Source organism: Heterodontus francisci, chromosome 17 (assembly GCF_036365525.1).
Source record: "Heterodontus francisci isolate sHetFra1 chromosome 17, sHetFra1.hap1, whole genome shotgun sequence".
In the NCBI taxonomy this organism is placed as follows: domain Eukaryota; kingdom Metazoa; phylum Chordata; class Chondrichthyes; order Heterodontiformes; family Heterodontidae; genus Heterodontus; species Heterodontus francisci.
In genome coordinates this window covers 39114467-39141361 of record NC_090387.1, presented here as the reverse complement: position 1 = coordinate 39141361, position 26895 = coordinate 39114467, and the positions used below count along the sequence as shown (strand labels likewise).

General features: G+C 42.7%; 1 protein-coding gene across 1 annotated transcript in view; it reads right to left on the bottom strand.

Moving 5' to 3' along the window:
• Nucleotides 1-26895, bottom strand: part of zcchc14 (zinc finger, CCHC domain containing 14) — a 195899-nt gene that overhangs the window by 111145 nt on the left and 57859 nt on the right. The window contains exons 3-4 of the mRNA XM_068049302.1: nt 4651-4724; nt 2075-2146 (exon numbers count right to left, since the gene is read on the bottom strand). Coding sequence (XP_067905403.1) covers nt 2075-2146; nt 4651-4724 — 146 coding nt within the window. The remainder of the gene's footprint in view (nt 1-2074; nt 2147-4650; nt 4725-26895) is intronic.

Here is a 26895-nt window from a genome sequence, read left to right as displayed (position 1 = left end):
TATAGGATACTTGCCTTTATTAGCCAAGGCATAGCACATAAGAGCAGGGAGGTTATGATAGAGCTGTATAAAATGCTAGTTAGGCCACAGCTGGAGTACTGTGTACAGTTCTGGTCGCCACACTATAGGAAGGATGTGATTGCACTGGAGAGGCTGCAGAGGAGATTCACCAGGATGTTGCCTGGTCTGGAGTATTTCAGCTATGAGGAGAGACTGCACAGGCTAGGGTTGTTTTCCTTAGAGCAGAGAAGTCTGAGGGGCGACCTGATTGAGGTATACAAAATTATGAGGGGCATTGATAGAGTAGATAGGAAGAAACTGTTTCCCTTAGCGGAGGGGTCACTAACCAGGGGGCATAGATTTAAGGTAAGGGGTAGGAGGTTTAGGGGGGATTTGAGGAAAAAAATTTTCACCCAGACGGTGGTTGGAATCTGGAACACACTGCCTGAAGGGGTGGTAGAGGTAGGAACCCTCACAACATTTAAGAAGTATTTAGATGAGCACTTGTTAGACCTCCCAAAATGCATCACCTCACACTTCTCAGGATTAAATTCCATTTGTCACTGCTCAACCCATCTTACCAGCCCATCTATATTGTCCTGTAATCTAAGGCTTTCCTCCTCACTATTTACGACACCACCAATTTTAGTGTCATCTGCAAACTCACTGAAACGCCATAGCATACAAGGCCGCAGGCCAAGTGCTGGAAAATGGGATTAGAATAGATAGGTGCTTAATGGCCAGTACAGACACGATGGGCTAAAGGGTCTGTTTCTGTGCTGTTTAACACTATGCCCCAACAATTATAACCCTCAACAATTTTTCAGTCAACCCAGCCAAATGAGATTCAAACCGAAATTCAGAGGTGAAAGAATGGTTCCATAAACTACAGCACCACCCAATCCCCAAAGTAAAACTACTGAATTTCCTTTAGCTCTCCAGGGAACAAAATCAAACTTTTCTTTCAAAGCTTCAGTTGAATACATGCACTACAATTTTTGTTGATAGTCGGTTGGGGCGGCACAGTGGCGCAGTGGTGAGCACCGCAGCCTCACAACTCCAGAGACCAGGGTTCGATTCTGGGTACTGCCTGTGTGGAGTTTGCAAGTTCTCCCTGTGACCGCGTGGGTTTTCGCCCACAGCCAAAGACTTGCAGGTTGATAGGTAAATTGGCCATTATAAATTGCCCCTAGTGTAGGTAGGTGGTAGGGAATATGGGATTACTGCAGGGTGGTTGTTGGTCGGCACAGACTTGGTGGGCCAAAGGGCCTGTTTCAGTGCTGTATCTCTAAATAAATAAATAAAATAAAGAATCCAATTAAAATACACTGACTAAAGCAGCCCAAAAGATGAAGCTATTTTTATAAAATGTAAATCAAGATGAGTTATCTATATTTTCAATCAAAGACTAAAATGGGCATTTGATGTAAATAAGATCTATTCTTGATAGTTTACTGGCATACTATTTAAAATTGCTTAGGTCTCTATTCACAAAACATATCCACCAAAATGAATCATTTCTATATTTTGTTCCTGTAGAAATTTATTTTTAGGAAATAGTTTTTGCAGATGATGTAAAATTTGTAGAAAGAATGTTAAATAAAAATATCACCTTTACTTAAAAACTGGATTCATATCGGAAGGCAAACCCAGGGAAAGGTAGTTTTTTTTTGTAATCCCTGGTTGCAAAAGAGCAATGGTTGTAAACCAAAGCACGCTGAAACCATAAATGGTTACTCCCTTCATCACAGAAGATGCAATATAATGTTGTGAAATGATTACGAATCACTTTGGTTACCCTGAAACATTTGAACCTAAAATCAACACTTGACTCTAGTTTTACCCCATTTTCTGGCAGAATTTTATCCCTGAAGTTTTTCCAGATAGCACCTTTTTTCTCCTCCCTTTCCACCCTCCATTATGTGGGAATTATTAGTTTTGCTAGCAGGTTTAAAAGAATTAATGTAGACAATTACAATTGGCAGCAACAATTTTGAATAAAGGATAAACAACAATTAATTTTCTACTTTTGAACCATGTGTTCTACAACACTTTAATCTCTTTGCTTATTTACCTTTGCAAGAAATTCTTTCAGTTCCCGATAGGACTTGGTTACGAAAGTCAGTGAAGCATCTGACCACAGGACCTGAGTAACAAAGTTAAAAATGTACAATTTTAATGCAAAAAAACCCCTGAAACTTTAAATCACCAAATGGGTCTGTGTGAGAGAATACTGAAGCTATAGTTAACAGGCATGAGGAGGAACTCTAAATTGTACAGTCTAAAACATTCACAAAAGATCCTATTCCATTTGACTAACAGTACAGTAAAAGCAACAAATACTTAGACTTCAATTTTGCCAACATTAGTCTTCAACATTGCATTTTCTACTACCAAAATAAGACAACTACCAAAAGCTTTTGGTCAACAGAAGATTCACAACCCTGGTATCAATCTTCAGATCGCAAATAGACATTTTCAAGATCCAATATTTACAACTGGAAGATCAAACTCAGAAACAAAAGCCCAACATGGTATCTTTTAAGTATCCTAGAGCACAGGGAACACAAATCCAGACGTTCACCAGAACAATCTTGTGCAGTGACCACTAAAGATGAGCAATATTTAAGCCACTTCAGAAGGGGTCCACAGTAGTTAGTAATACTGTGGGTGGCTTTTCACTTGTGAAAAGGCATAGCTCTATAATGAATATTGTCATGCATAGAAGGAGTTGTGATGAAATAAACACTGAAATGGAAGAATTATGAATTTAAAAAGTCAACAGCTAAACAAAATCATAAGAACACGGACACTTATACACAGTCAAAATGCAACAGCAGCCATGTGACACACCCCCCACCCCCTGATACTGGAAATTCACAAACTCATCTGCAAAGATGAGGCTCGTTAACCTCATCTGATATAGCTCTGGGGAGAACCCCTTTGAAATTGAAAGGAGCTATTGCATATTAATGACTCTGATCAATATGAATGGATTAACAGAGGATTCTGGAGACAATCTGGCTCATAGACAAACCAAGATGAATACGGTGTGAAACAGCAACATCATAATAGAATGATTCTAATTCAAACAACAAACGATGGCCATGGTTATCATATCTTGGTCCATTGTGTGCTAACAACAGGGGAGAGGGCCATGCATCTCCTAACAGAAACTGTGAGAAATCTTTACTTTTAAAGTCTCTGGCGAGACAGAGTGGAGATCAAGCCATCATCACAGAAAGCCTGTAAGAAGGACCCTGCTCACCAAGAACAGCTACCAAGGCAGAGACGTCACCAAGTGACTTTGAAAGTAACCATCTGTGAAGCTAATAAACTACACACCACCAGTTTTGGGCCGTATTACAACCACTAGAGCTCTGCAATACCTCCACAACTTCAAGACTATCAATAATCAGGCCTGTAACTTCTGGAAAAAAAGACCTTTTCTCCTGAGAAGACTCAATAATCTTCTGTAAACCATGACCACTTACCTCACTTGGGACTTTAAACTACCTCATCATTTTCTATCTATCTATTCTTGAGTATGTATGTGTGGGTGAATGTGTGTGTGAGTGAGGTTGTGATCATTTCGGGATTTGTTTAAAAATAGTTATTCTTTTTTTTTAAACCTATGAGTAAACCTGTCATTTGTCTATTTATTTGATCCTAAACACACTCAGGGACTAAAGCATAATTTTTACAAAACACAATCGCAGTCAGTTGGGAGCTGAACAGTGGGAATCACCCACACCCCTTACCACCTGTCTGTAACAATATGCTTAGATTTTTTAACAAGTTTGATACAGTCTTCTGCAGTAAAATGTAATTTCTAGTTACCCTGAAAAATTAGCATGACAGTCCTGGCATTAGAAACAGTATGTAGGTTAATAGAGATCAACTAATCAAAACAATGCACAGAGAGCATAAGTCAGTTGGATGAAGATTTCTAAGCTTCAAAATACTGAGGGTTTGATCTTCTTCAGTAATCATGCTCAGAACTGTGAGCAAAATGAGGCAAAGGTCAGGCAGAAAGGCCTATTGTCACCTCCCTGCCTGAGCTCTGTTCCCCTCTCCCAACCCCTGCTGCCCCTTCTCATCTGTTCTCTCTCTTCAAATGGACCTCCATACACTTAACCATGTTGGCCAAGGTCTACAAAGTTTCTGCACCTTCAGGGTTCTTTTGCCCTTTTAAATTACCTTGTTGCCTCTTCTGGTGCTGCAATTCCCTGACTTGCAGTAGTGAGCTCCATCCTACTGGTGGGGATCCTACCAGGAGCTCACTTTGCATGAGAATTTATGTTTGACTCAGGAAAATGGTACAGGGCAACGGAGGGGTTGGAGCGAGGTGTTTAACATTGTGGGAGTGTTTTAGGTTGGTTTTGTCAGATCTCTGGCAGAAGACCAAGCCTGGAAATATGGACAGCTAAGGAGGGAACCACTGTCATGCCAGCCAATCTTGTCGGCAGGACTTAGAGATGGGTGGTTGGAAAGGAGAAAAGCAATTTCCATTATCCACGGGCTGGTCATTATATTATGGCAATTAATTTAAATGTTACTGTAAATATAGATATTAAATATGACATGCAATATGAACTGAAAATGATTTGTGTTTTGCACACTACAAAACTAAATCACAGAAATCTCTACCTCGAAGGAATATTCAGCAGATTTCTCATTCCTCTTGTGCTGCAATCCTCTTAAATCTATCCTCTCGATATTTACTGCAAAGAGAGAAAAATTTGAGATAATTTTTTTGTCAAGTTCTTCGTTACAGACAAATTATCACTATTACGTCAGCGCAACTTAAGAAAAGTTACTAGTATTCAACAGCTTTTGCATATTACTTGAGAAATGCCTAAGAAAACTGTCGGCTGTTGCAATGTGTGCCAAACACCCATTTGCTGTAAGGTCCTTCATAAAACACAATTCTAAAACCATGCCATTTTACAAAGTTCTAAACAGAAGGCTCATCATCATCTGAAACCATCTGCAATTCCCAAGTACAGTTCATTTAAAAGTTTTTGATTAAAATAGGTCCACAAATAAAAAGTAATACTAGTTACAGTCACTTTTTATACTGGCTATATAACGTTCCAATTTATTCAGTAGGATATTGTGGCCTAGAAATTAGGCTGCGGAGAACACGTTTTACAAGCACTATGTAGACAGGACAGGAAACGCGGACATAATTTCGGCTGGAACTGCATGACTGCCATATTGCGTAAGAACAAACAAAAGGTGTCCTTTACCCACATCTGAAGTAAGCTTTAGGTCCTTTGCATATTCAAAGGGGTCAAATATTGTATACTTATGTGGAGAATATAGTGAGGGAATAGTGGGTAAAATAGCTAAATTTAATTATTTTTGTTCCTATTTTGATATACATTGCTCTAGATCACAGATTCATTACAGTGCAGAAGGAGGTCATTCGGCCCACGTGTCCGCACTGGCTCTCTGAAAGAGTAATTCCCTCAGTTCCATTCCCCCGCCTTCTCCCCGTAACCCTGCACATTTTTCCTTTTCATATAACTGTCTAATTCCCTTTTGAATCTTCAATTGAACCTGCCTCCACCATGTTCTCAGGCAGCACATTCCAGACCTTAACCACTTGCTGCGTGAAAACATTTTTCCTCATGTCACTTTTGCTTCTCTTACCAAATACTTTAAATCTGTGCCCTCTCGTTCTCGATCCTTTCACGAGTGGGAACAGTTTCTCTCTATCTACTCTGTCCGGACCCCTCATGATTTTGAATACCTCTATCAAATCACCTCTCAGTCTTCTCTTCGCCAAAGAAAATAGACCTAACTTCCCCAATCTATCTTCATAACTGAAGTTCCTCATCCCTGGAACCATTCTCGTGAATCTTTTCTGTACTCTCTCTAATATCCTCACGTCATCCCTAAAGTGCGGCACACAGAACAGGATGCAATACCCCAGCTGAGGCCGATCTAGACTCTTATACAAGTTCAACATAACTCCCTTGCTCCTGTACTCTATGCCTCTATTAATAAAGCCCAGGATACTGTATGCTTTATTAACCACTCTCTCAACCTGTCCTACCACCTTCAATGACTTATGCACTTATACACCCAGGTCCCTCTGCTCCTGCACCCCCTTTAGAATTGTACCCTTTATTTTATATTTTCTCTCCACATTCTTCCTACCAAAATGAATTACTTCACATTTCTCTGCATTGAACTTCATCTGCCACCTTGTCTATGTCCTTTTGAAGTTCTACACTAGCTTCCTCATGATTCACAATGCTTCCAAGTTTCGTATCATCTGCAAACTTTGAAATTGTGCCCTGTACATCAAGGTCTAGGTAATTAATAAATATCAGGAAAAGCAAGGGCGGCGCAGTGGTTAGCACCACAGCCTCACAGCTCCAGGGACCCGGGTTCGACTCTGGGCACTGCCTGGGCGGAGTTTGCAAGTTCTCCCTGTGTCTGCATGGGTTTTCGCCGGGTGCTCCGGTTTCCTCCCACATCCAAAGACTTGCAGATGATAAGTAAATTGGCCGTTGTAAATTGCCCCTAGTGTAGGGAGGTGATAGGGAATATGGGATTACTGTAGGGTTAGTATAAATGGGTGGTTGTTGGTCGGCACAGACTCAATGGGCCGAAGGGCCTGTTTCAGTGCTGTATCTCTAAATAAAATAAATAAAAATAAAAAAATAAAACACTGATCCCTGGGGATCTTTACTACAAATCTTCCTCCAGCCCAAAAAACATTCATTAACCACTACTCTTTGTTTCCTGTCACTCAGCCAATCTTGTATCCATGTTGCTACCGGTCCTTTTATTCCATGAGCTACAAGTTTGCTCACAAGTCTGTTGTGTGGCACTGTATCAAACGCCTTTTGAAAGTCCATGTACACTACATCAACAGTATTGTCCTCATCAACCCTCACTGTTACCTCCTCAACAAACTCCAGCAAGTTAGTTAAACATGATTTTCCCTTCAGAAATCCATGTTGACTTTCCTTAATTAACTCGCATTTGTTCATGTGACTACTGATTTTGTCCCGATTATTTTTTCTGGAAGTTTTCCCACCACTGAAGTTAAACTGACTAGCCTGTAGTAGCTGGGCTTATCTTTACACCCTTTTTTGAACAAGGGTGTAACGTTTGCAACGCTCCAGTCCTCTGGCACCACCCCAGAGTCTAAGGAAGACTGAAAATTTATGACCAGTGCCTCTGTAATTTCCACCCTCACTTCCCTCGGTATCCTTGGATGCATCTCATCTGGTTCTGCTGCTTTATCCACTTTAAGTACAGACAGCCCATCTAATACTTTCTCTTTATCAATTTAAACCCCTCGTGTCCGACATACCTCCTCTTTCAACATTGCCTGGGTTGCATCTTCTTCCTTGGTAAAGACAGATGCAAAGTATTCATTTAATACCTCAGCTATGCCCTCTGCCTCCATGTATAAATCCCCTTTCTGGTCCCGAATAGGCCCCACTCCTCCTTTTAACAGCCTTTTACTATTTATATGCCTATAAAAAACTTGGGATTCCCTTGAATGCTAGATGCCAGTTTCTTTTCATGCTCTCTTTTTGCTTTTTCACTTCCCCTCTGGACCTTCTTATTCAGCTTGGTTCTTAATAGTATATTTTACCTGGCATCTGTCATAAGCACACTTTTTCTTCTTTATCTTGATCTCTACCTCTTTTGTCATCCAGGGAGCCCCACTTTTCCCCTTCAAGGGAACATACCTTGACTGTGCCCGAACTAGCTCTTCTTTGAAGGTAGCCCATTGTTCCTCTACCAGTTTTCCCGAAAGCTTTTGACTCCAATTTATTCGCCCCAGCTCCATTTTTACCCCATTGAAGTTGGCCTTCCCCCAGTTAATTATTCTTACCCTGGGTTGCTCTGTGTCCTTTTCCATAGTCAGCCTAAACCTTATGATACAATGATCACTATCTCCTAAATAGTTTCCTACTGATATTTGATCCACTTGGCCCACCTCATTCCCAAGAACCAGGTTTGCAGTGCCTCCTTTAAAACCATGGAACAGTAGAACAATTACAGCACAGAAGGAGGCCATTCAGCCCATCGTGTCCATGCCGGCTGAAAGAAACAGCCACCCAATCTAATTCCACCTTCCAGCACCTGGTCCATAGTTACAGCACTTCAGGTACATGTCCAGGTACCTTTTAAAAGAATTGAGGGTTTCTGCCCCCAACACCATTTCTGGCAGCAAATTCCTGACACCCACCACCCTCTGGGTGAAAAGGTTTCTCCTCATGTCCCCTCTAATCCTTCTACCAATCACCTTACATGGGTGGTCCCCTGGTAACTAACCTTCCTGCCAGGGGAAACAGGTCCTTCCTGTCCACTCTAACTAGGCCCCTCATAATTTTGTACACCTCAATTAAGTTTCCCCTCAACCTCCTCAGTTCCAGGGAAAGCAACCCTAGCCTATCCAATCTTTCCTCATAGCTTCAACTTTCAAGCCAACATTCTTGTAAATATCCTCTGTACTCTCTCCAGAGCAATTATGTCCTTTGTGATATGTGGTGACCAGAACTGTGCACAATACTCCAGCTGTGGTCTAACCAGCGTTTTATACAGTTCCAGCATCACATTCCCGCTTTTGTATTCTATACCTCGGCCAATAAAGGAAAGCAATCCATATGCCTTCTTCACCACTCTATCTACCTGTCCTGCCACCTTCAGGGACCTGTGGACATGCACTCCAAGGTCTTTCACTTCTTCTACCCCTCTCAATATCCTCCCATTTATTGTGTATTCCCTCGCTTTATTTGCCCTCCCCAAATGCATTACCTCACACTTCTCTGGATTGAATTCCATTTGCCACTTTCCCGCCCACTCAACCAAACCATTGATATTGTTCTGGGGTATACAACTATCCTCTTCACTATTAACTACATGGTTAATTTTTGTGTCATCAGCAAATTTCCCAATCATGCCTCCCACATTTAATATCATTAATATATACCATAAACAGCAAGGGACCCAACACTGAGCCCTGTGAAATGCCACTGGAAACAGCTTTCATTTGCAAAAACATCCATCGACCACTACCCTTTGTTTCCTGTCCCTGAGCCAATTTTGGATCCAACCTGCCACATTTCCCTGTATCCCATGGGCTTTCATTTTTCTGACCAGTCTGCCATGCGGGACCTTGTAAAATGCCTTACTAAAATCCATGTAGACCACATCGACTGCACTACCCACATCAATCCTCCCCGTTAGTTCCTCAAAAAACTCAATCAAGTTAGTAAGACACGATCTTTCACTAACAAATCCATGCTGACTATCCCTGATTAATCCGTGCCATTCTAAGTGGCAGTTTATCCTGTCTCTCAGAATTGATTCTAATAATTTACCCATCGCCGAGGTCAGACTGACCAGCCTATAATTATTTGGCCTATCCCTCGCACCCTTTTTAAACAATGGTACAATGTTCACAGACCTCCAATCATTTGGTACCTCGCCTGTATCTAGTGAGGATATGAAGATGATCCTCAGCACATCCGCTATTCCCTCCCTGGCTTCCTAAAACAACCTGGGATGCAATCCATCGGTCCTGGTGATTTATCCACTTTCAAGGATGTCAGACCTTCTAGTATTTGCTCTCTCATTATGCTTATCGGATCTAATATTTCAAACTCCTCCTCTTTAACTACAATGTCTGCATCAACCCTCTCATTTGTGAAGACAGACAAAAAACTCATTAAGAACCCTGCCCACATCTTCTGCATTCACGCAAAGGTTCCCGTGTACATCTTTGATAGGCCCTACCCTTTCCTTAGTTATCCTCTTGCTCTTAATGTACTGATAAAATATCTTTGGGTTTTCCTCGATTTACTGCCAATAATTTTTCATGTCCTCTCTTTGCTTTTCTAGTTTCCTGTTTTACTTCACCCCTGCACTTTCTATACTCCTCTAGGCTTTCTAAAGTATTAGGGTAATTGTGATTGTCATTAGCTTTCCTTTTCGGCTTTAACGGCTGTAAGCTTCTAGATAACTAGGGAGCTCTAGGTTTGGCAGTACCACCCTTAATGTTTGTGGGGACATGCCTAAACTGTGCCTGTAGTATCTCGCTTTTGAATGCCTCTCACTGGTTTGCCACCGACTTTCCTTCAAGTAGCTGTATCCAGTCCACTTTCGCCAGGTCAACTGTCAGTTTTGTAAAATTTGCGTTACCCCAATTTAGAACCTTTTTCGTTGGACTAGCAACATATTGTTGTAGAAAATTTTCCTGAACACACTCTTGGAACTCTTGCCCCTCATTTCCCTTCACACTACTATTATCTATGTTTGGATAATTAAAGTCCCCCATTAGAACTATCCTATAAGTTTTGCACCTCTCTGTAATTTCCTTGCAAATTTGTTTCTCCACGTCCTTCCCATTAGCTGGTGGTCTAAAGATAACACCATGCAATGTAATTTCACCTTTTTTGTTCCTTGGCTCTAGCCAGATTGATTCTGTCCTCGCCCCCTCTGGGACATCCTTTTTCTCCAGCACTGCAATGCTCTTCTTAATCAATACCACCACCCCTTCCCTTTTTTCTCTTTCCTATCTTTCCTGAACACCTTGTATCCAGAAATATTTAACACCCAGTCCTGCCCTTCTTTGAGCCAGGTCTCTGTTACAGCCACATCATAATATTTCCACATGGCAATCTGCGCCTGTACCTCACCAGTCTTATTAACCACACCCTGTGCATTCACATATTTGCACATTAACCCTGATTTAGACTTTATTACTTTCTCCCTTACTCTGACTCTACCTAATAACTTACTATTCCCTACTCTAGTGCTATCTATTACCCCCAGTATTCTGTGCACCTTGGTATTCCTCTCTGATACTTGCTCCTGGATCCCACACCCATGACAAGTTATCAGTTTTGCTTCCCTCCAATCTGAGCTCCCTGTCAGGTTTCCATCCCCCTGACAATTTTGTTTAAACCCTCCCCAACAGCACTAGCAAATCTCCCAGCAAGGATATTCGTCCCAGTCCTGCTAAGATGCTAAATAGCTGAAAGTTATACTTTTGGGTAACTTTTATTCATTTGGGACCTTAGTTTGCCAAATACAAAGGTTTTTTTTAAAAATATAGATTTACGCCCATTATATAAATTCTGCATCAGAGGGGATAACTGCAGCACAGAAGGACAAAATTTATCCCAGAGAAAATATGTTGTGTTGGTTCTCATTAACTAAATGTTTTGGCAATAGTGATTCTCTTCAGAAAGCAGTTTCTTTAAAAAAAACAGCTGGACAAATATAGCAACAGTTAGAACTAATTTGCCTTTTACCTCCTTTCCCATCCCAATCTGTTGGAATCATATGCCTTTCATAACTTCTAAACATAGTTTTTTTGAAGTTTTTGGGGGGACAATTTCTATTAGGATCTCCTGGTCTCCCACTGTAATTTCAGCAGTAACCTGGGAACTTTTTTTTGCCATTTAGGCTAACTCCGAGATTCCACTATTACCCTGCTGGAGAACTCCTGCAGTGATTCCAGGCTTATCTTTAAGTGAGAACTGGGATAATACAAAATAAATTTTCAAAGATGCAACTGGATTGAAAATATCCTTAATTTGGGTATTGAGAGACACAATTCAGCATCATTTTGTCAGCTTGCAATTTTATTTAGTGAAACTTAAATTTACTGTACAAATCTACAAAATATATTGTAATAGTGGTTGCAGCAGATTGCATTAGGTAAACAGTGGTAAAAATATAAGCCTATTGGTTATCCAAACCAATGTGTCCATATCTTGAATATGGAACCAGTGGATGGACAGTGACACACACCAAAATCTACTGTTGAACAGAATCATTAAAAAAAAAAGGAATGCATGTTAATCTGTTAATTGTGTATCAATTATTTGATTATATGCAGAAGGACAACTTCAGCACATGTCATAATTGTAGGGAGGTGGTAGCATAGTGGTAATGTCATTGGACTGGTAATCCAGAGCCCAGGTTAATGCTCTGGGGACACGGGTTCAAATCCCACCACGGCAGATGGTGAGATTTGAATTCAATTAATAAATCATGGAATTAACAGCCAGTCTAATGGTGACCATGAAACCATGGTTGATTGCTGTAAAAACCCATCTGGTTCACAAATGTCCTTTAGGGAATGTTACAAGAGATTTTCTTTTGTACTAAAAGCTTAGAATTCTGTGTGTTGTAAAAAACTGAGAACAGGGATTTTCAGTTGACATGGACTCCTGTAAACAGCTGAAATTATTGGATGTTGACTTTGTATACTTTGTAGTATAGGAAAACAAGCAGTTTCAAGGAAGCCAGACAGGGTTTTTTGACCTCCTCAGAGCAACACTTTGAATGACAGGGGAGATACTGTGGTCATGTGATAGTAAACTTCCCTGAGCCTTTCACTTTGGATCCTTTTAGAAACCAGTGAGTTAGACAAAGAGCAGGCATTCGAAATTCGGTTTCTGATCTGCCTGGAGATCAAAGTGGAAGGCCCAGAAAAAGACCTCTCTCTGTAAAGGAAACTTGCATCTCTTGAAAAGAAACCCTGTATTTGAAAGGTGGCAGATTCTTATTGCCTCCTATCTCAGAAGAATTCCTGCATCCAGTGTGGTTTCTGTCTCCTCCTGTGCTTTGGGAAATCCTGGAACCTGAAGAAAGCTTGTAGTGCTATACTGCTGCTGTGAGTCCTAAGCATACCTGTTGTTAAACCCCTGCTGAAAGACCAATGTGACACCTACTGTAGTCAAACTGCCTTGAACACCTACCCATCACATACTGTTCATCAACCTCGCCTGGAGAGACTTGGAGTGGCATACAACTATTCGACTCTGGGACACCTCACCCAACCGAAGAATTTCCTACCAGAATGTGGCAAACTGAATTATTTTATTCTTCCTTTTACTCATATGAAACAGCTGTAAACCAGAATCCTTTTTTTCCCGGTTAGCTGGTTTTTATGAATGTATGTGTGTGTGTGCGCATGAGAGCTAGGGAAATAAGGAGCTTTTATATATATAGATTTATCTCATTAGTGGTTACGGCTTATTATTTCTTTTCTACAAAATAGCTAATGTTGTTGTTTAAAGAAACCTAGCTGGTGTGTTTTATTCAGGGCACAAATTGAGTCTAATTGGCTATTCTTTGGTAGGTGGGAAAATTCATTGATATGCTGTGACCCTTGAGAAGTGGGACTGAATTAACAGTGCATTTCTCCCACCTTGGCCATAACAGGAAGGAAATCTGCCATTCTTATCGGATCTGGCCTACATGTGACTCCAGACCCACAGCAATGTGGTTGACTCTTAAGTGCCCTCTGCACTCAGTTCAATGGCAATTAGTGATGGGCAATAAATGTTGGCCTAGCCAGCGACACCCACATCGCACAAACGAATTTTTAAAAAACTTATAAGCAGACATTTACTGAGACTGGTGGAAGGTTTGAGTGAGGAGCTACATGTTTGTAATCCTTTTACTCTGTACAATAAATGTGAAACTGAGTAAAGATAGGCTCTAGTATTATCCTTCCATAACAAGCTTTCTGGAGTATAACAGCATGGACTAGTGCATAGCATCTCTATTACAACCTTGTATATATTTAACTTTATTTTTCTATCTAATGTATTACTTCATAATTTTATCCAACCAGTATAATAGGGCTAGAGTTGCCAACACTGGTTGGATTGTACTCCAGGTGGTTTCATCACAAAACCTATTAACTCCAAATGTCCCATCTCTATGTTGCCACTTCTGTTCACCCAACATGCCAATGCTCATATTAACTGGTCAATAATGGCAGCTGCCATACATACAATAATGGGTGCGTGAAATCCGTCCCACAGTTTTACTGTCAGATTGCACATGCGACAGAGCTGTAATGCATTCTGGGGCTGTTGTGGCTCTCCTGTTTGTTCAGAGTCTGGCTGGAGTGAAACAGATGAATAAAATGTTGCTCACAGGTGGGTCTGGAAGATTATTCTTTAATTTTAGACTCCAGGAGAACTGGGAGGATTGGCAACTCTGGCATAGGCTCAGTAGCACACTTCTACATCCTGAATAAAACCTCAATCATACAAGTCTGCATAAAAACTATAGTTCATTGAACATCAAGATGTAATGTCATGCATCTAAGCACAGTAAATTAGCATGTTGCACAAAATCACTTCAGCTCAACTTTGAGCAAAAGAACTATTTTTACCCGAAAAATTCAATTTGCAGCTTTTGTTCCATTGACCATATGTGAAAATATGAAAAGAAATCAGAGAAAAGATCAGAAAGCTTGCTCCATTTAGCTGATGACACAATCTTGCACAACATCCAGCCATCTCTGGCAATGCTGTCTCTTTGGAAAGAGAAAGAGAAAAAGAAAAGGGAAAAATACAGTAGCCAATTCAGGAAAAACTCTGGGGAATTTTTTTCCAACTTAAGCAAGCACCAGGAAACAGAGTGCCCATGACACATCACTACCTTCAGTAGCAACTTACGCCCTATAACCTTGATTTTAAAATTGTCATCCTGGTTTTCAAATCCTTTTAAGGCCTCATCCCTCCCTATCTCTGTAACCTCCTCTAGCTCTAATAACCCTCCGAGATCTCTGTACTCCTCCAATTCTAGCCACCTGCACCCAATTTTCTTCATTCCATCATCGGCGGCCATGCCTTCAGCTGCCTCAGCCCTAAGCTTTGGAATTCCCTCCCTAAACCTTTCCGCCTCTCTCTCCTCCTTTAAGATGCTTCTTAAAATCTACATCTTTGACCAAGCTTTTAGTCACCTGTCCCGTGGAGCACCTTGGGACGTTTTACTACACTAAAGGCACTATATAAATTCAAGTTGGTGTTGGTCTTGTTGTAGTAGTACCAACATCATCCATTTGAAGTTGTGTATTTAACCAGGCAAATTACACAGGATTAATTAAAGCCTGACCTACAGTTGCCAACAAAATTTGACTACCTTAGCTAGCTAGCCTATGATAGAACATAGGAACATAGGAATTAGAAGTAGGAGTAGGCCACTTGGCCCCTCGAGCCTGCTCTGCCATTCAACAAGATCATGGCTGATCTGATTGTAACTTCAAATCCACATTCCTGCCTACCCAGATAACCTTTCACCCCCATGCTTATCAACAATGGAATGATTCGACAACGCACAGCATGCGCAGAGCGATTACAGACATCATCAGTGTGTGCGAACATTTGCCAGCTTGCCAGTATGAACGCACGCATTCGCACGCTGATGTCACCACGCAATGATATAGAGTTGGCTCGATTTCCTGGATTCTCCCAGAAATGAAGAATAATCCCCCAGAATCAACTGGGAGCAACATTTTATTCACCCGTTTTGTTCCAGCCAGACTCTCAACAAAAAGCACAAACTAGTTAGGCTGAATGGTTTGATACATATATTCTATTGTATATTCTACGTAATTATGTGGCTTTCTAGATGTTGTATGGTATATATTTTGTGTTACTTTTGTCCATCATTTTAAGTCTTGATAAGTAACAGGTTTGCTCTGATACGTTCTTTGCAAACTTGGGTTTGCAGTAGTTAATTTTTCTTAGAGCTATCCACCTGTTAGCTGAAGAGAGTTATCAACTACTGTCTACTCCAGTTAATTCAAAGTTTTTTTTGCACAAATATAAAATCAAATTAAGCAACTACTCTAACACAGCATAGAAATCTTAAGTGTTTGAATATTTTTTTAATTATCCAGCAAATCAAATAAAGCAACTTCAAATTTACAGAAGAGTGTGCAATTCTGTTTGTAATTCCCAAATACTCCCTTTCTTCTCCAAAGTCTTTGAACATGTTGTCGCCCGCCCCCCCGACCACAGCAAAATTTGTGCCCATCATTCCTGCAATTCCATGTTGACAGAAGTAGCAAGTCATCATCTCATTGCTTACTACGATGTCAGAGTTTAAACTGTTTGCTTCACAATCAAGAAGATTATTTTATATCAAATGTATTAAACATAGACAACAAAGGAACATTTCAGTGCTCAGTAGTTCTGGCACCGACTGACAGGATTTGGGTGTATAGAATTCTTCAATTAGGCAGTTTGGGTCAATTCAACATATTTCTTAACGAGCTGGAAGATCCACCAACTCTTATAAACGATCATGCCAGTTGCACATAATACCAACTACCAGCTGTGCTATATTGTTTATATCTGATAAAAATCAGACTATATCTGCAAAGATCTTTTTCTACAAACCTTACTTCCTGTTGTCACTTTGTCACAATTTTGTGTCAATATTTCCCACTGTAAATTTTTATGTCCACATTTTCCATTTAATTTTCATGCCATCAGTTATTTGACAGATCAGATCACTCGAAATGCTTTTTCAGAAACAATGCTGTCTGCAATTGCATCAGTAACTGAGATTTCTAATGCTAAAAAAGCTTTAAACAACTTTTACAAAGTTCAAAACATTGCACATGTGACAATAAAATTATTAAATTTATCCATTTAATGGTCTTCAGTTTTTTAAATAACTTAATTAAAGCTTTTAGATTAAGGCTCAGTCACTCACAAAAGCCTGGGTTTGGTATACTTTTTACAAGCAGGGTCACTTTACAGCAATCAAAAGAAATGATCTTGGCGAATCTTCCATTTTGTAACCAAGGTCAGCTAGCTCAACAAAGACTGAACCTCCACCATTCGAAAGATTATGAGTTCATCTGTGAGCCACAGAAAAGGCTCCCTCCGACCTTTTGATTACGTCTAGATCCTGCTGAGATTAACAGTTCTGGAAGTCTATCAACATTGGAACTACATGCTCCCTTCCACAAGAGGAAAGTTCTGGTAAATAAACAATTAACGTTTGCTAGACTGTGACATTATTTGATCATTATTCTTCTCCCCACTTTTGTTGCCAAGAGCAAACCATTGGATTTCTTTTTGGCCAAGAATCTTTTCCAGGATCTTGAGTCTCAGCTTTGGGAAGTATAACGTGTTGCTGGTGTGTGGTTTCACCCAACCAACCTCCAGAAGGCAGGGAGACATTTACATGCAATCTTCTGAAATGGCATACAATAGCATTTTTTTCTACATTCGGTACATGAGCTATGACAGGCAGCTATTCTGCATCAAACTGCAGGATACTTCCCTGACTAGGCTGCCAGGTTTGCTTAAGATTTTGTGTAAAACCCTTCCTGCACAATTCTCTATCCTGAGATATCATGGTAGCAGTGTTCCTTGGAAGCTAATGCTTCCATAATCTCCACATTTTGAAAGTGTTGGCTTTTTTAATTCTGTCAAATACGTAAAAGATTAATAACCAGCTTCAAAGAACAAAGAACAGTACAGTACAGCACAGGAACAGGCCATTTGGCCCTCCAAGCCTGCGCCGATCTTGATGCCTGCCTAAACTAAAACCTTCTGCACTTCCGGGGACCATATCCCTCTATTCCTATCCTATTCATGTATTTGTCAAGATGCCTCTTAAACGTCATTATCGTACCTGCTTCCACCACCTCCCCCGGCAGCAAGTTCCAGGCACTCACCACCCTCTGTGTAAAGAACTTGCCTCCCCTCTAAACTTTGCCCCTCTCACCTTAAACCTATGTCCCCCAGTAACTGACTCTTCCACCCTGGGAAAAAGCTTCTGACTATCCACTCTGTCTATGCCACTCATAACTTTGTAAACCTCTATCATGTCGCCCCTCCACCTCCGTCTTTCCAGTGAAAACAATCCGAGTTTATCCAACCTCTCCTCATAGCTAATGCCCTCCAGACCAGGCAACATCCTGGTAAACCTGTTCTGTACCCTCTCCAAAGCCTCCACATCCTTCTAGTAGTGTGGCGACCAGAATTGCACGCAATATTCTAAGTGTGGCCTAACTAAAGTTCTGTACAGCTGCAGCATGACTTGCCAATTTTTATACTCTATGCCCCGACCTATGAAGGCAAGCAAGCCGTATGCCTTCTTGACTACCTTATCCACTTGCGTTGCCACTTTCAGTGACCTGTGGTCCTATACGCCCAGATCTCTCTGCCTGTCAATACTCCTAAGGATTCTGCCATTTACTGTATACTTCCCACCTGCATTAGATCTTCCAAAATGCATTACCTCACATTTGTCCGGATTAAACTCCATCTGCCATTTCTCCGCCCAAGTCTCCAATCGATCAATATCCTGCTGTATCCTCTGACAATCCTCATCACTATCCGCAACTCCACCAACCTTTGTGTCGTCCGCAAACTTACTAATCAGACCAGCTACATTTTCCTCCAAATCATTTATATATATTACAAACAGCAAAGGTCCCAGCACTGATCCCTGCGGAACACCACTAGTCACATCCCTCCATTCAAAAAAGCACCCTTCCACTGCTACCCTCTGTCTTCTATGACAGAGCCAGTTCTGTATCTATCTTGCCAGCTCACCTCTGATCCCGTGTGACTTCACCTTTTGTACCAGTCTGCCATGAGGGACCTTGTCAAAGGCTTTACTGAAGTCCATATAGATAACATCCACTGCCCTTTTTTCATCAATCATCTTTGTCACTTCCTCAAAAAACTCAATCAAATTAGTGAGACACAACCTCCCCTTCACAAAACCATGCTGTCTCTCGCTAATAAGTTTGTTTGTTTCCAAATGGGAGTAAATCCTGTCCTGAAGAATCCTCTCTAATAATTTCCCTACCACTGATGTAAGGCTCACCGGCCTATAATTTCCTGGATTACCCTTGCTACTCTTCTTAAACAAAGGAACAACATTGGCTATTCCCAGTCCTCTGGGACCTCACCTGTAGCCAATGAGGATGCAAAGATTTCTGTCAAGGCCCCAGCAATTTCTTCCCTTGCCTCCCTTAGTATTCTGGGGTAGATCCCATCAGGCCCTGGGGACTTATCTACCTTAATGCTTTGCAAGACACCCAACACCTCCTCCTTTTTGATAATGAGATGACGGAGACTATCTACACTCCCTTCCCGAGGCTCATCATCCACCAAGTCCTTCTCTTTGGTGAATACTGATGCAAAGTACTCATTTAGTACCTCGCCCATTTCCTCTGGCTCCACACATAGATTCCCTTCTCTGTCCTTGAGCGGGCCAACCCTTTCCCTAGTTACCCTCGTTCATTATTACAAAAGTAAATGTCCTCACTTACTTCTATTTAATTGTTGCAACATCCAACTTGTTTAAACGGGGTGTCTGAGAAAGGAATCATGTCATTCAAAGCTTATGGGTTTGGTGTATTTGTTACCTGCTCCTTTGGAATTAAAAAAAAAATTTACATTTGCTTGGTTCCAGTCAGGCTGAGAATATTCTCAGCCTATCTCCTTCAATGGGGAAAGAAGTAGTTTTTAGTTTTAGTTTTAGAGATACAGCACTGAAACAGGCCCTTCGGCCCACTGAGTCTGTGCCGACCATCAACCACCCATTTATACTAATCCTACACTAATCCCATATTCCTACCACATCCCTACCTGTCCCTATATTTCCCTACCACCTACCTATACTAGGGGCAATTTATAATGGCCAATTAACCTATCAACCTGCAAGTCTTGGGCATGTGGGAGGAAACCGGAGCACCCGGAGGAAACCCACGCAGACACAGGGAGAACTTGCAAACTCCACACAGGCAGTACCCAGAATTGAACCCGGGTCGCTGGAGCTGTGAGGCTGCGGTGCTAACCACTGCGCCACTGTGACACTCAATTAAAGAACAAAAGCAGCTTCACATAAGAATCTTAATGCATTATTGTTTAGTGTAGCAGTCAAAACTATATTATTTTCAGCATGATTTAAATTGATTAGTAGGAGGACATCGGATATCGCAAACAAGATCCAGATGGTCCTGCAGGGGATGACAGGATGAGAAAGGAAAGGGGAAGAGAGAGTGAGAGAGTGAGAGAATGAGAGAGAGAGAGAAAGAGAGAGTGAAAATTAATATATGTCATGTGTTTTTATTGTGAAGACTTTATTATTATTGAACTGTTAATTTTCATGAGTGCCATTTTCCCCCTCCCAATTTAGAAAAGGAAAAATTATGTTTTTTTTTATTCATTCATGGGACATGGACGTCACTGGCTAGGTCAGCATTTATTGCCCATCCCTAATTGTCCTCGAGAAGGTGGTGGCGAGCTGCGTTCTTGAACCGCTACAGTCCATGAGGGGTAGGGACACCCACAGTGCTGTTAGGAAGGGAGTTCCAGGATTTTGACCCAGCAACAGTGAAGGAACGGCGATATAGTTCCAAGTCAGGATGGTGTGTGACTTGGAGGAGAACTTGCAGGTGGTGGTGTTCCCATGCATTTGCTGCCCTTGTCCTTCTAGTTGGTAGAGGTCGCGGGTTTGGAAGGTGCTGTCTAAGGAGGCTTGGTGCGTTGCTGCAGTGCATCTTGTAGATGGTACACACTGCTGCCACTGTGCGACGGTGGTGGAGGGAGTGAATGCTTGCGCATGGGGCGACAATCAAGTCGGCTGCTTTGTCCTGGATGGTGTCGAGCTTCTTGAATGTTGTTGGAGTTGCACCCATCCAGGCAAGTGGAGAGTATTCCATCACACTCCTGATTTGTGCCTTGTAGATGGTGGACAGGCTTTGGGGAGTCAGGAAGTGAGTTACTCGCTGCAGGATTCCTAGCCTCTGACCTGCTCTTGAAGCCAGTATTTATATGGCTACTCCAGTTCAGTTTCTCATCAATGGTAACCCCAAGGATGTTGATAGTGGGGGATTCAGCGATGGTAATACCACTGAGTGTCAAGAGGAGATGGTTAGATTCTCTCTTGTTGGAGATGGTCATTGCCTAGCACTTGTGTGGCACGAATGTTACTTGCCACTTATCAATCCAAACCTGGATATTGTTCAGGTCTTGCGGCATTTCTGTACGGACTGGTTCAATATCTGAGAAGTCGCGAATGGTGCTGAACATTGAGCAATCATCAGTGAACATCCCCACTTCTGACCTTATGACTGAAGGAAGGTCATTGATGAAGCAGCTGAAGATAGTTGGGCCTAGAACACTACCCTGAGGAACTGCTACAGTGATGTACTGGAGCTCAGATGATTGACCTCCAACAATCGCAACCATCATCCTTTGTGCTAGGTAGAACTCCAACCAGTGGAGAGTATTCCCCTGATTACCATTGACTTTAGTTTTGCAAGGGCTCCCCGAGGCCATACTCGGTCAAATGCTGCCTTGATGTCAAGGGCAGTCACTCTCACCTCACCTCTTGAGTTCAGCTCTTTTGTCAACGTTTGGACCAAGGCTGTAATGAGGTCAGGAGCTGAGTGGCCCTGGCGGAACCCAAACTGAGTGTCACTGAGCAGGTTATTGCTAAGCAAGTGCCGCTTGATGGCACTGTTGATGTCAGCTTCCTTCACTTTACTGATGATTGAGAGTAGACTGATGGGGCAGTAATTGGCATTGTTGGACTTGTCCTGCTTTTAGTGTACAGGGCATACCTGGGCAATTTTCCACATTGCCGGATAGATGCCAGTGTTGTAGCAGTACTGGAACAGCTTGGTTAGGGGCGTGGCATGTTCTGGAGCACAGGTCTTCAGTACTATTGCCGGAATGTTGTCAGGGCCCATAGCCTTTGCAGTATCCAGTGCCTTCAATCATTTCTTGATAGCACACAGAGTGAATCGAATTGGCTGAGGTCTGGCATGTGATACTGGGGACTTCAGGAGGAGGCTGAGATGTATCATCAACTCGGCACTTCTGGCTGAAGATTGTTGCAAATGCTTCAGCCTTATCTTTCGCACTGATGTGCTGCGCTTCCCCATCATTGAGGATGAGGATATTTGTGGAGCCACCTCCTCCAGTTAGTTGTTTAGTTGTCCACCACCATTCATGGCTGGATGTGGCAGGACTGCAGAGCTTCGATCTGATCCGCTGGTTATGGGATCGCTTAGCTCTGTCTATCGCATGTTGCTTACGCAGTTTGGCATGCAAGTAGTCCTGGGTTGTAGCTTCACCAGGTTGACACCCCATTTTGAGGTATGCCTGGTGCTGCTTCTGGCATGCCCTCCTGCACTCTTCATTGAACCAGGGTAGGTCTCCTGGCTTGATGGTAATGGTAGAGTGGGGAATATGCCGAGCCATGAGGTTACAGATTATGGTTGAGTACAATTCTGCTGCTGCTGGTGGCCCTTGGCGCCTCATGGATGCCCAGTTTTGCATTGCTAGTTCTGATGAAATCTATCCCATTCAGCACAGTGGTAGTGCCACACAACACAATGGAGGGTATCCTCAATGTGAAGGCAGGACTTTGTCGCAACAAGGACAGTGCGGTGGTCACTCCTACCAATACTGCCATGGACAGATGCAGCTGCGGCAGGCAGATTGGTGAGGACGAGATCAAGTATCTTTTTTTTTTCTCCTTTTGTTGGTTCCCTCACCACCTGCTGCATGCCCAGTCTAACAGCTATGACCTTTAGGACTCAGCCCCCTCGGTCAGTAGTGGCGCTACCGAGCCACTCTTGGTGATGGACATTGAAGTCCCCCACCCAAAGAACATTCTGCGCCCTTGTCACCCTCAGTGCTTCCTCCAAGTGGTGTTTAACATGCCGGAGTACTGACTCATCAACTGTGGGAGGGTGGTAGGTGGTAATCAGCAGAAGGTTTCCTTGGCCATGTTTGACCTGATGCCACGAGAGTTCATGGGGTCCAGAGTCAATGTTGAGGACTTCCAGGGCAATTCCCTCCCGACTGTATACCACTGTGCAACCCCCTCTGCTGGGTCTGTCCCAGTGATGGCAGTGTCTGGGACATGGTCTGAAAGGTATGATTCTGTGAGTACCTTCAGGAGTGGGGCGGAGAGGAGGGGAGCGGACCTGTGGGGAGAACGCCGACAGCGGAGCCTATACATCGAACCCGAGGATCGAGGCCCAGTCACTTACCTTCAGGAGTGGGGCGGAGAGAAGCTCTTCCAGCGTGCCGGAGTTTAGAAAAAAAAAAGCCAACAGTGACTTCTGAGGAGAACTGCAAAGTGATTGGTTGGTGAGTCACTGCTGTTAGAGAATAGCTCTAAATAGCTGGGTAAGTATCTCAGGTAATGAAAGTCTAAAAGAAGTTTAAAGTTTCTTTCAAATATAGTAATAGTTTTTTTTTAAAGGGAGTTCTGTAGTAACGAGGACCAGGGAAGAAGGGCCCTAGAGTAACTGATATTATTGGACATTAAGATCTTCCAGAAGGTTTAATTTAATTTAAAGGGTTAAGTCATGGCAGGAAAGCTCAAAGCCGTGGTGTGCTCCTCGTGCTCCATGTCGGGAGCTGGGAACATTTCCAGTGCCTGGGACCAGCATGTGTGCAGGAAGAACATGGGTGGCACAGTGGGGTACTGCCTGTGCGGAGTTTGCAAGTTCTCCCTGTGACCGCGTGGGTTTCCGCCAGGTGCTCCAGTTTCCTCCCACAGCCAAAGACTTGCAGGTTGAAAGGTAAATTGGCCATTGTAAATTGCCCCTAGTGTAGGTAGGTGGTAGGAGAACGGTGGGGACGCGGTAGAGAATATGGGATTAATGTAGGATTAGTATAAATGGGTGGTTGTTGGTCAGCACAGACACGGTGGGCCGAAGAGCCTGTTTCAGTGCTGTATCTCTTTCTGACTCTATAAGTGCGTCCAGCTGCAGCTCCTGGAAGCCCGGGTTTCGGAGCTGGAGTGGCAGCTGGGGACACTGTGGAGCATCCACAAGGCAGACAGTATCGTGGATAGCACGTATAGAGAGATGGTCACACTGCAGTCTCAGACCCCACAGACAGGAGGGGAATGGGTGACCACCAGGCAGAGCAAGAGGACTAGGCAGGCAGTTCAGGAATCGCCTGTGGCTATTCCCCTGCAAAACAGGTATATTGCTTTGGATACTGTTGGGGGGGAATGGCCCTCTTAAGGGAAAGCAGCAACAGCCCAATTCGTTGCACCATGGTTGGCTCTGCTGCATAGGGGAGGAGTAAAAAGTGTGGGAATGCAATAGTTATAGGGGATTCAATTGTAAGGGGAATAGATAGGCGTTTCTGTGGCTGCAAAAGAGACTCCAGGATGGTATGTTGCCGGCCTGGTGCTAGGGTCAAGGATGTCTCAGAGCGGTTACAGGACATTCTGAAGAGGGAAGGTGAACAGCCAGTGGTCGTGGTACACATTGGTACAAACGACATAGGTAAAAAAAAAAGATGAGGTCCTAAAAGCAGAATATAGGAAGCTTGGAAGTAAGTTAAAAAGTAGGACCTCAAAGGTAGTGATCTCAGGATTACTACCAGTGCCACGTGCTAGTCAGAGTTGAAATAGCAGGATATAGCGGATGAATATGTGGCCGAAGAGATGGTGTGAGGGGGAGGGTTTTAGATTCCTGGGGCATTGGAACTGGTTCTGGGGGAGGTGGGACCAGTACAAACTGGACGGGTTACACCTGGGCAGGACCGGGATTGATGTCCTAGGGGGAGCATTTGCTAGAGTGGTTGGGGTGGGTTTAAACTAAAATGGCAGGGGGGTGGGAACCTTTGCAAGGAGTCAGAGGAGGGGGGATCAAAGACAAGAACAAAAGACAGGAAAGGGGATGAAGAAAAATGATAGGCAGAGAAATCAAGGGCCAGAATCAAACAGGGCCACAGTGAAAAATAGTGGGAAGAGGACAAGTAATGTTAAAAAGACAAGCCTTAAGGCTTTGTGCCTTAACGCACGGAGCATTCGCAATAAAGTGGATGAATTAATCGCGCAAATAGATGTAAAAGGGTATGATATGGTCAGGATTACGGAGACATGGCTGCAAGTTGACCAGGGATGGGAAATGAACATCCAGGGATATTCATTATTTAGGAAGGACAGACAAAAGCAAAAGGCGGTGGAGTTGCATTGCTGGTTAAAGAGGAAATTAATGCAATAGTGAGGAAAGAAATTAGCTCTGACAATGTGGAATCTGTATGGGTAGAGCTGAGAAACACTAAGGGGCAAAAACGTTAGTGGGGGTTGTATATAGACACCCAAACTGTAGTGGTGATGTTGGGAATGGCATTAAACAGGAAATTAGAGATGCATGTGATCAAGGAACATCTGTAATTATGGGTGAATTTAATCTGCATGTAGATTGGGCAAATCAAATTAGTCACAATACCATAGAGGAGGAATTCTTGGAGTGTATACGGGATGATTTTCTGGACCAATAGGTTGAGGAACCAACTAGAGAACAGGCCATCCTAGACTGGCTATTGTGTAATGAGAGGGGAATAATTGACAATCTAATGGTGCGAGATCCCTTGGGGACGAGCGACCACATGATAGAATTCTTCACCAAGATGAAGAGTGACGTAGTTGATTCTGAGACAAGGGTCCTAAATCATAGTAAACTACGAATGTATGAGGCGCGAGTTGGCCATGATGGATTGGGAAACGTTACTTAAAGGGATGACGGTGGATAAGCAATGGCAAACATTTGAAGAGCGCATGGATGAACTGCAACAATTGTTTATCCTGTCTGACGCAAAAGTAAAACAGGAAAGGTAGCCAAACCATGGCTTACAAGGGAAATTAGAGATAGCATTTGATCCAAGGAAGAGGCAATCAAATTTGCCAGGAAATACAACAGACCTGAGGATTGGGAGCAGTTTAGAATTCAACAAAGGAGGACGAAGGGATTGATTAAGAAGGGGAAAATAGAGTTCGCGAGCAAGCTTGTGGGGAACATAAAAACTGACTGTAAAAGATTCTATAGGTATTTATTATGGGGAATAAAGAAATGGCTGACCAACTAAATGCATACTTTGGTTCTGTCTTCACAAAGGAGGACACAAATATCATCCCAGAAATGTTGGGGAACACAGGGTTTAGTGAGAGAAACTGAAAGAAATCACTATTAGTAGAGAAATGGTGTTGGGGAAATTGATGGGATTGAAGGCCGATAAATCCCCAGGGCCTGATGGTATGCATCCCAGAGTACTTAAGGAAGTGGCCCTGTAAATAGTGGATGCATTGGTGGTCATCTTCCAAAATTCTATAGACTCTGGAACAGTTCCTACAGATTGGAGGGTAGCTAATGTAACCCCAATATTTAAAAAGGGAGATAGAGAGAAAGCAGGGAACTATAGACCAGTCAGCCTGACGTCGGTAGTGGGGAAAATTCCAGAGTCCGTTATCAAAGATTTTCTCGCAGAGCACTTGGAGAACAATGGTAGAATCGTGCAGAGTCAGCATGGATTTACGACAGGGAAATCATGCTTGACAAATCTACTAGAATTCTTCGAGGATGTAACTAGTAGAGTTGATGAGGGACAGCCAGTGGATGTGGTTTATTTGGACTTTCAGAAGGCTTTCGACAAAGTCCCACATAAGAGATTAGTATGTAAAATTAAACGCATGGGAATGGGGGTAGTGTATTGCGATGGATAGAAAATTGGTTTTCGGACAGGAAACAAAGAGTAGGAATAAATTGATCTTTTTCCGAATGGCAGGCAGTGATTAGTAGGATACCACAGGGATCGGTGCTAGGATCCCAGCTATTCACAATATACATTAATGATTTAGATGAGGGAACTAAATGTAATATCTCCAAATTTGCAGATGACACAAAACTGGGTGGGAGAGTGAGTTGTGAGGAGGATGCAGAAAGGCTTCAGGGTGATTTGGACAAGTTGAGTAAGTGGGCTAACGCATGGCAGATGCAGTATAATGTGGATAAATGTGAGGTTATCCACTTTGGTAGCAAAAACAGGAAGGCAGATTATTTTCTGAACGGCTATAAATTGAGAGAGGGGAATATGCAGCGAGGCCTGGGTGTTCTCGTACACCAGTCATTGAAGGCAAGCATGCAGGTGAAACAGGCGGTAAAAAAGGCAGATGGTATGTTGGCCTTCATAGCGAGAGGATTCAAGAACAGAAGCAGGGATGTCTTGCTGCAATTATACAGGGCCTTGGTGAGGCCACACCTGGAATATTGCGTGCAGTTTTGGTCTCCTTACCTGAGGAAGGATGTTCTTG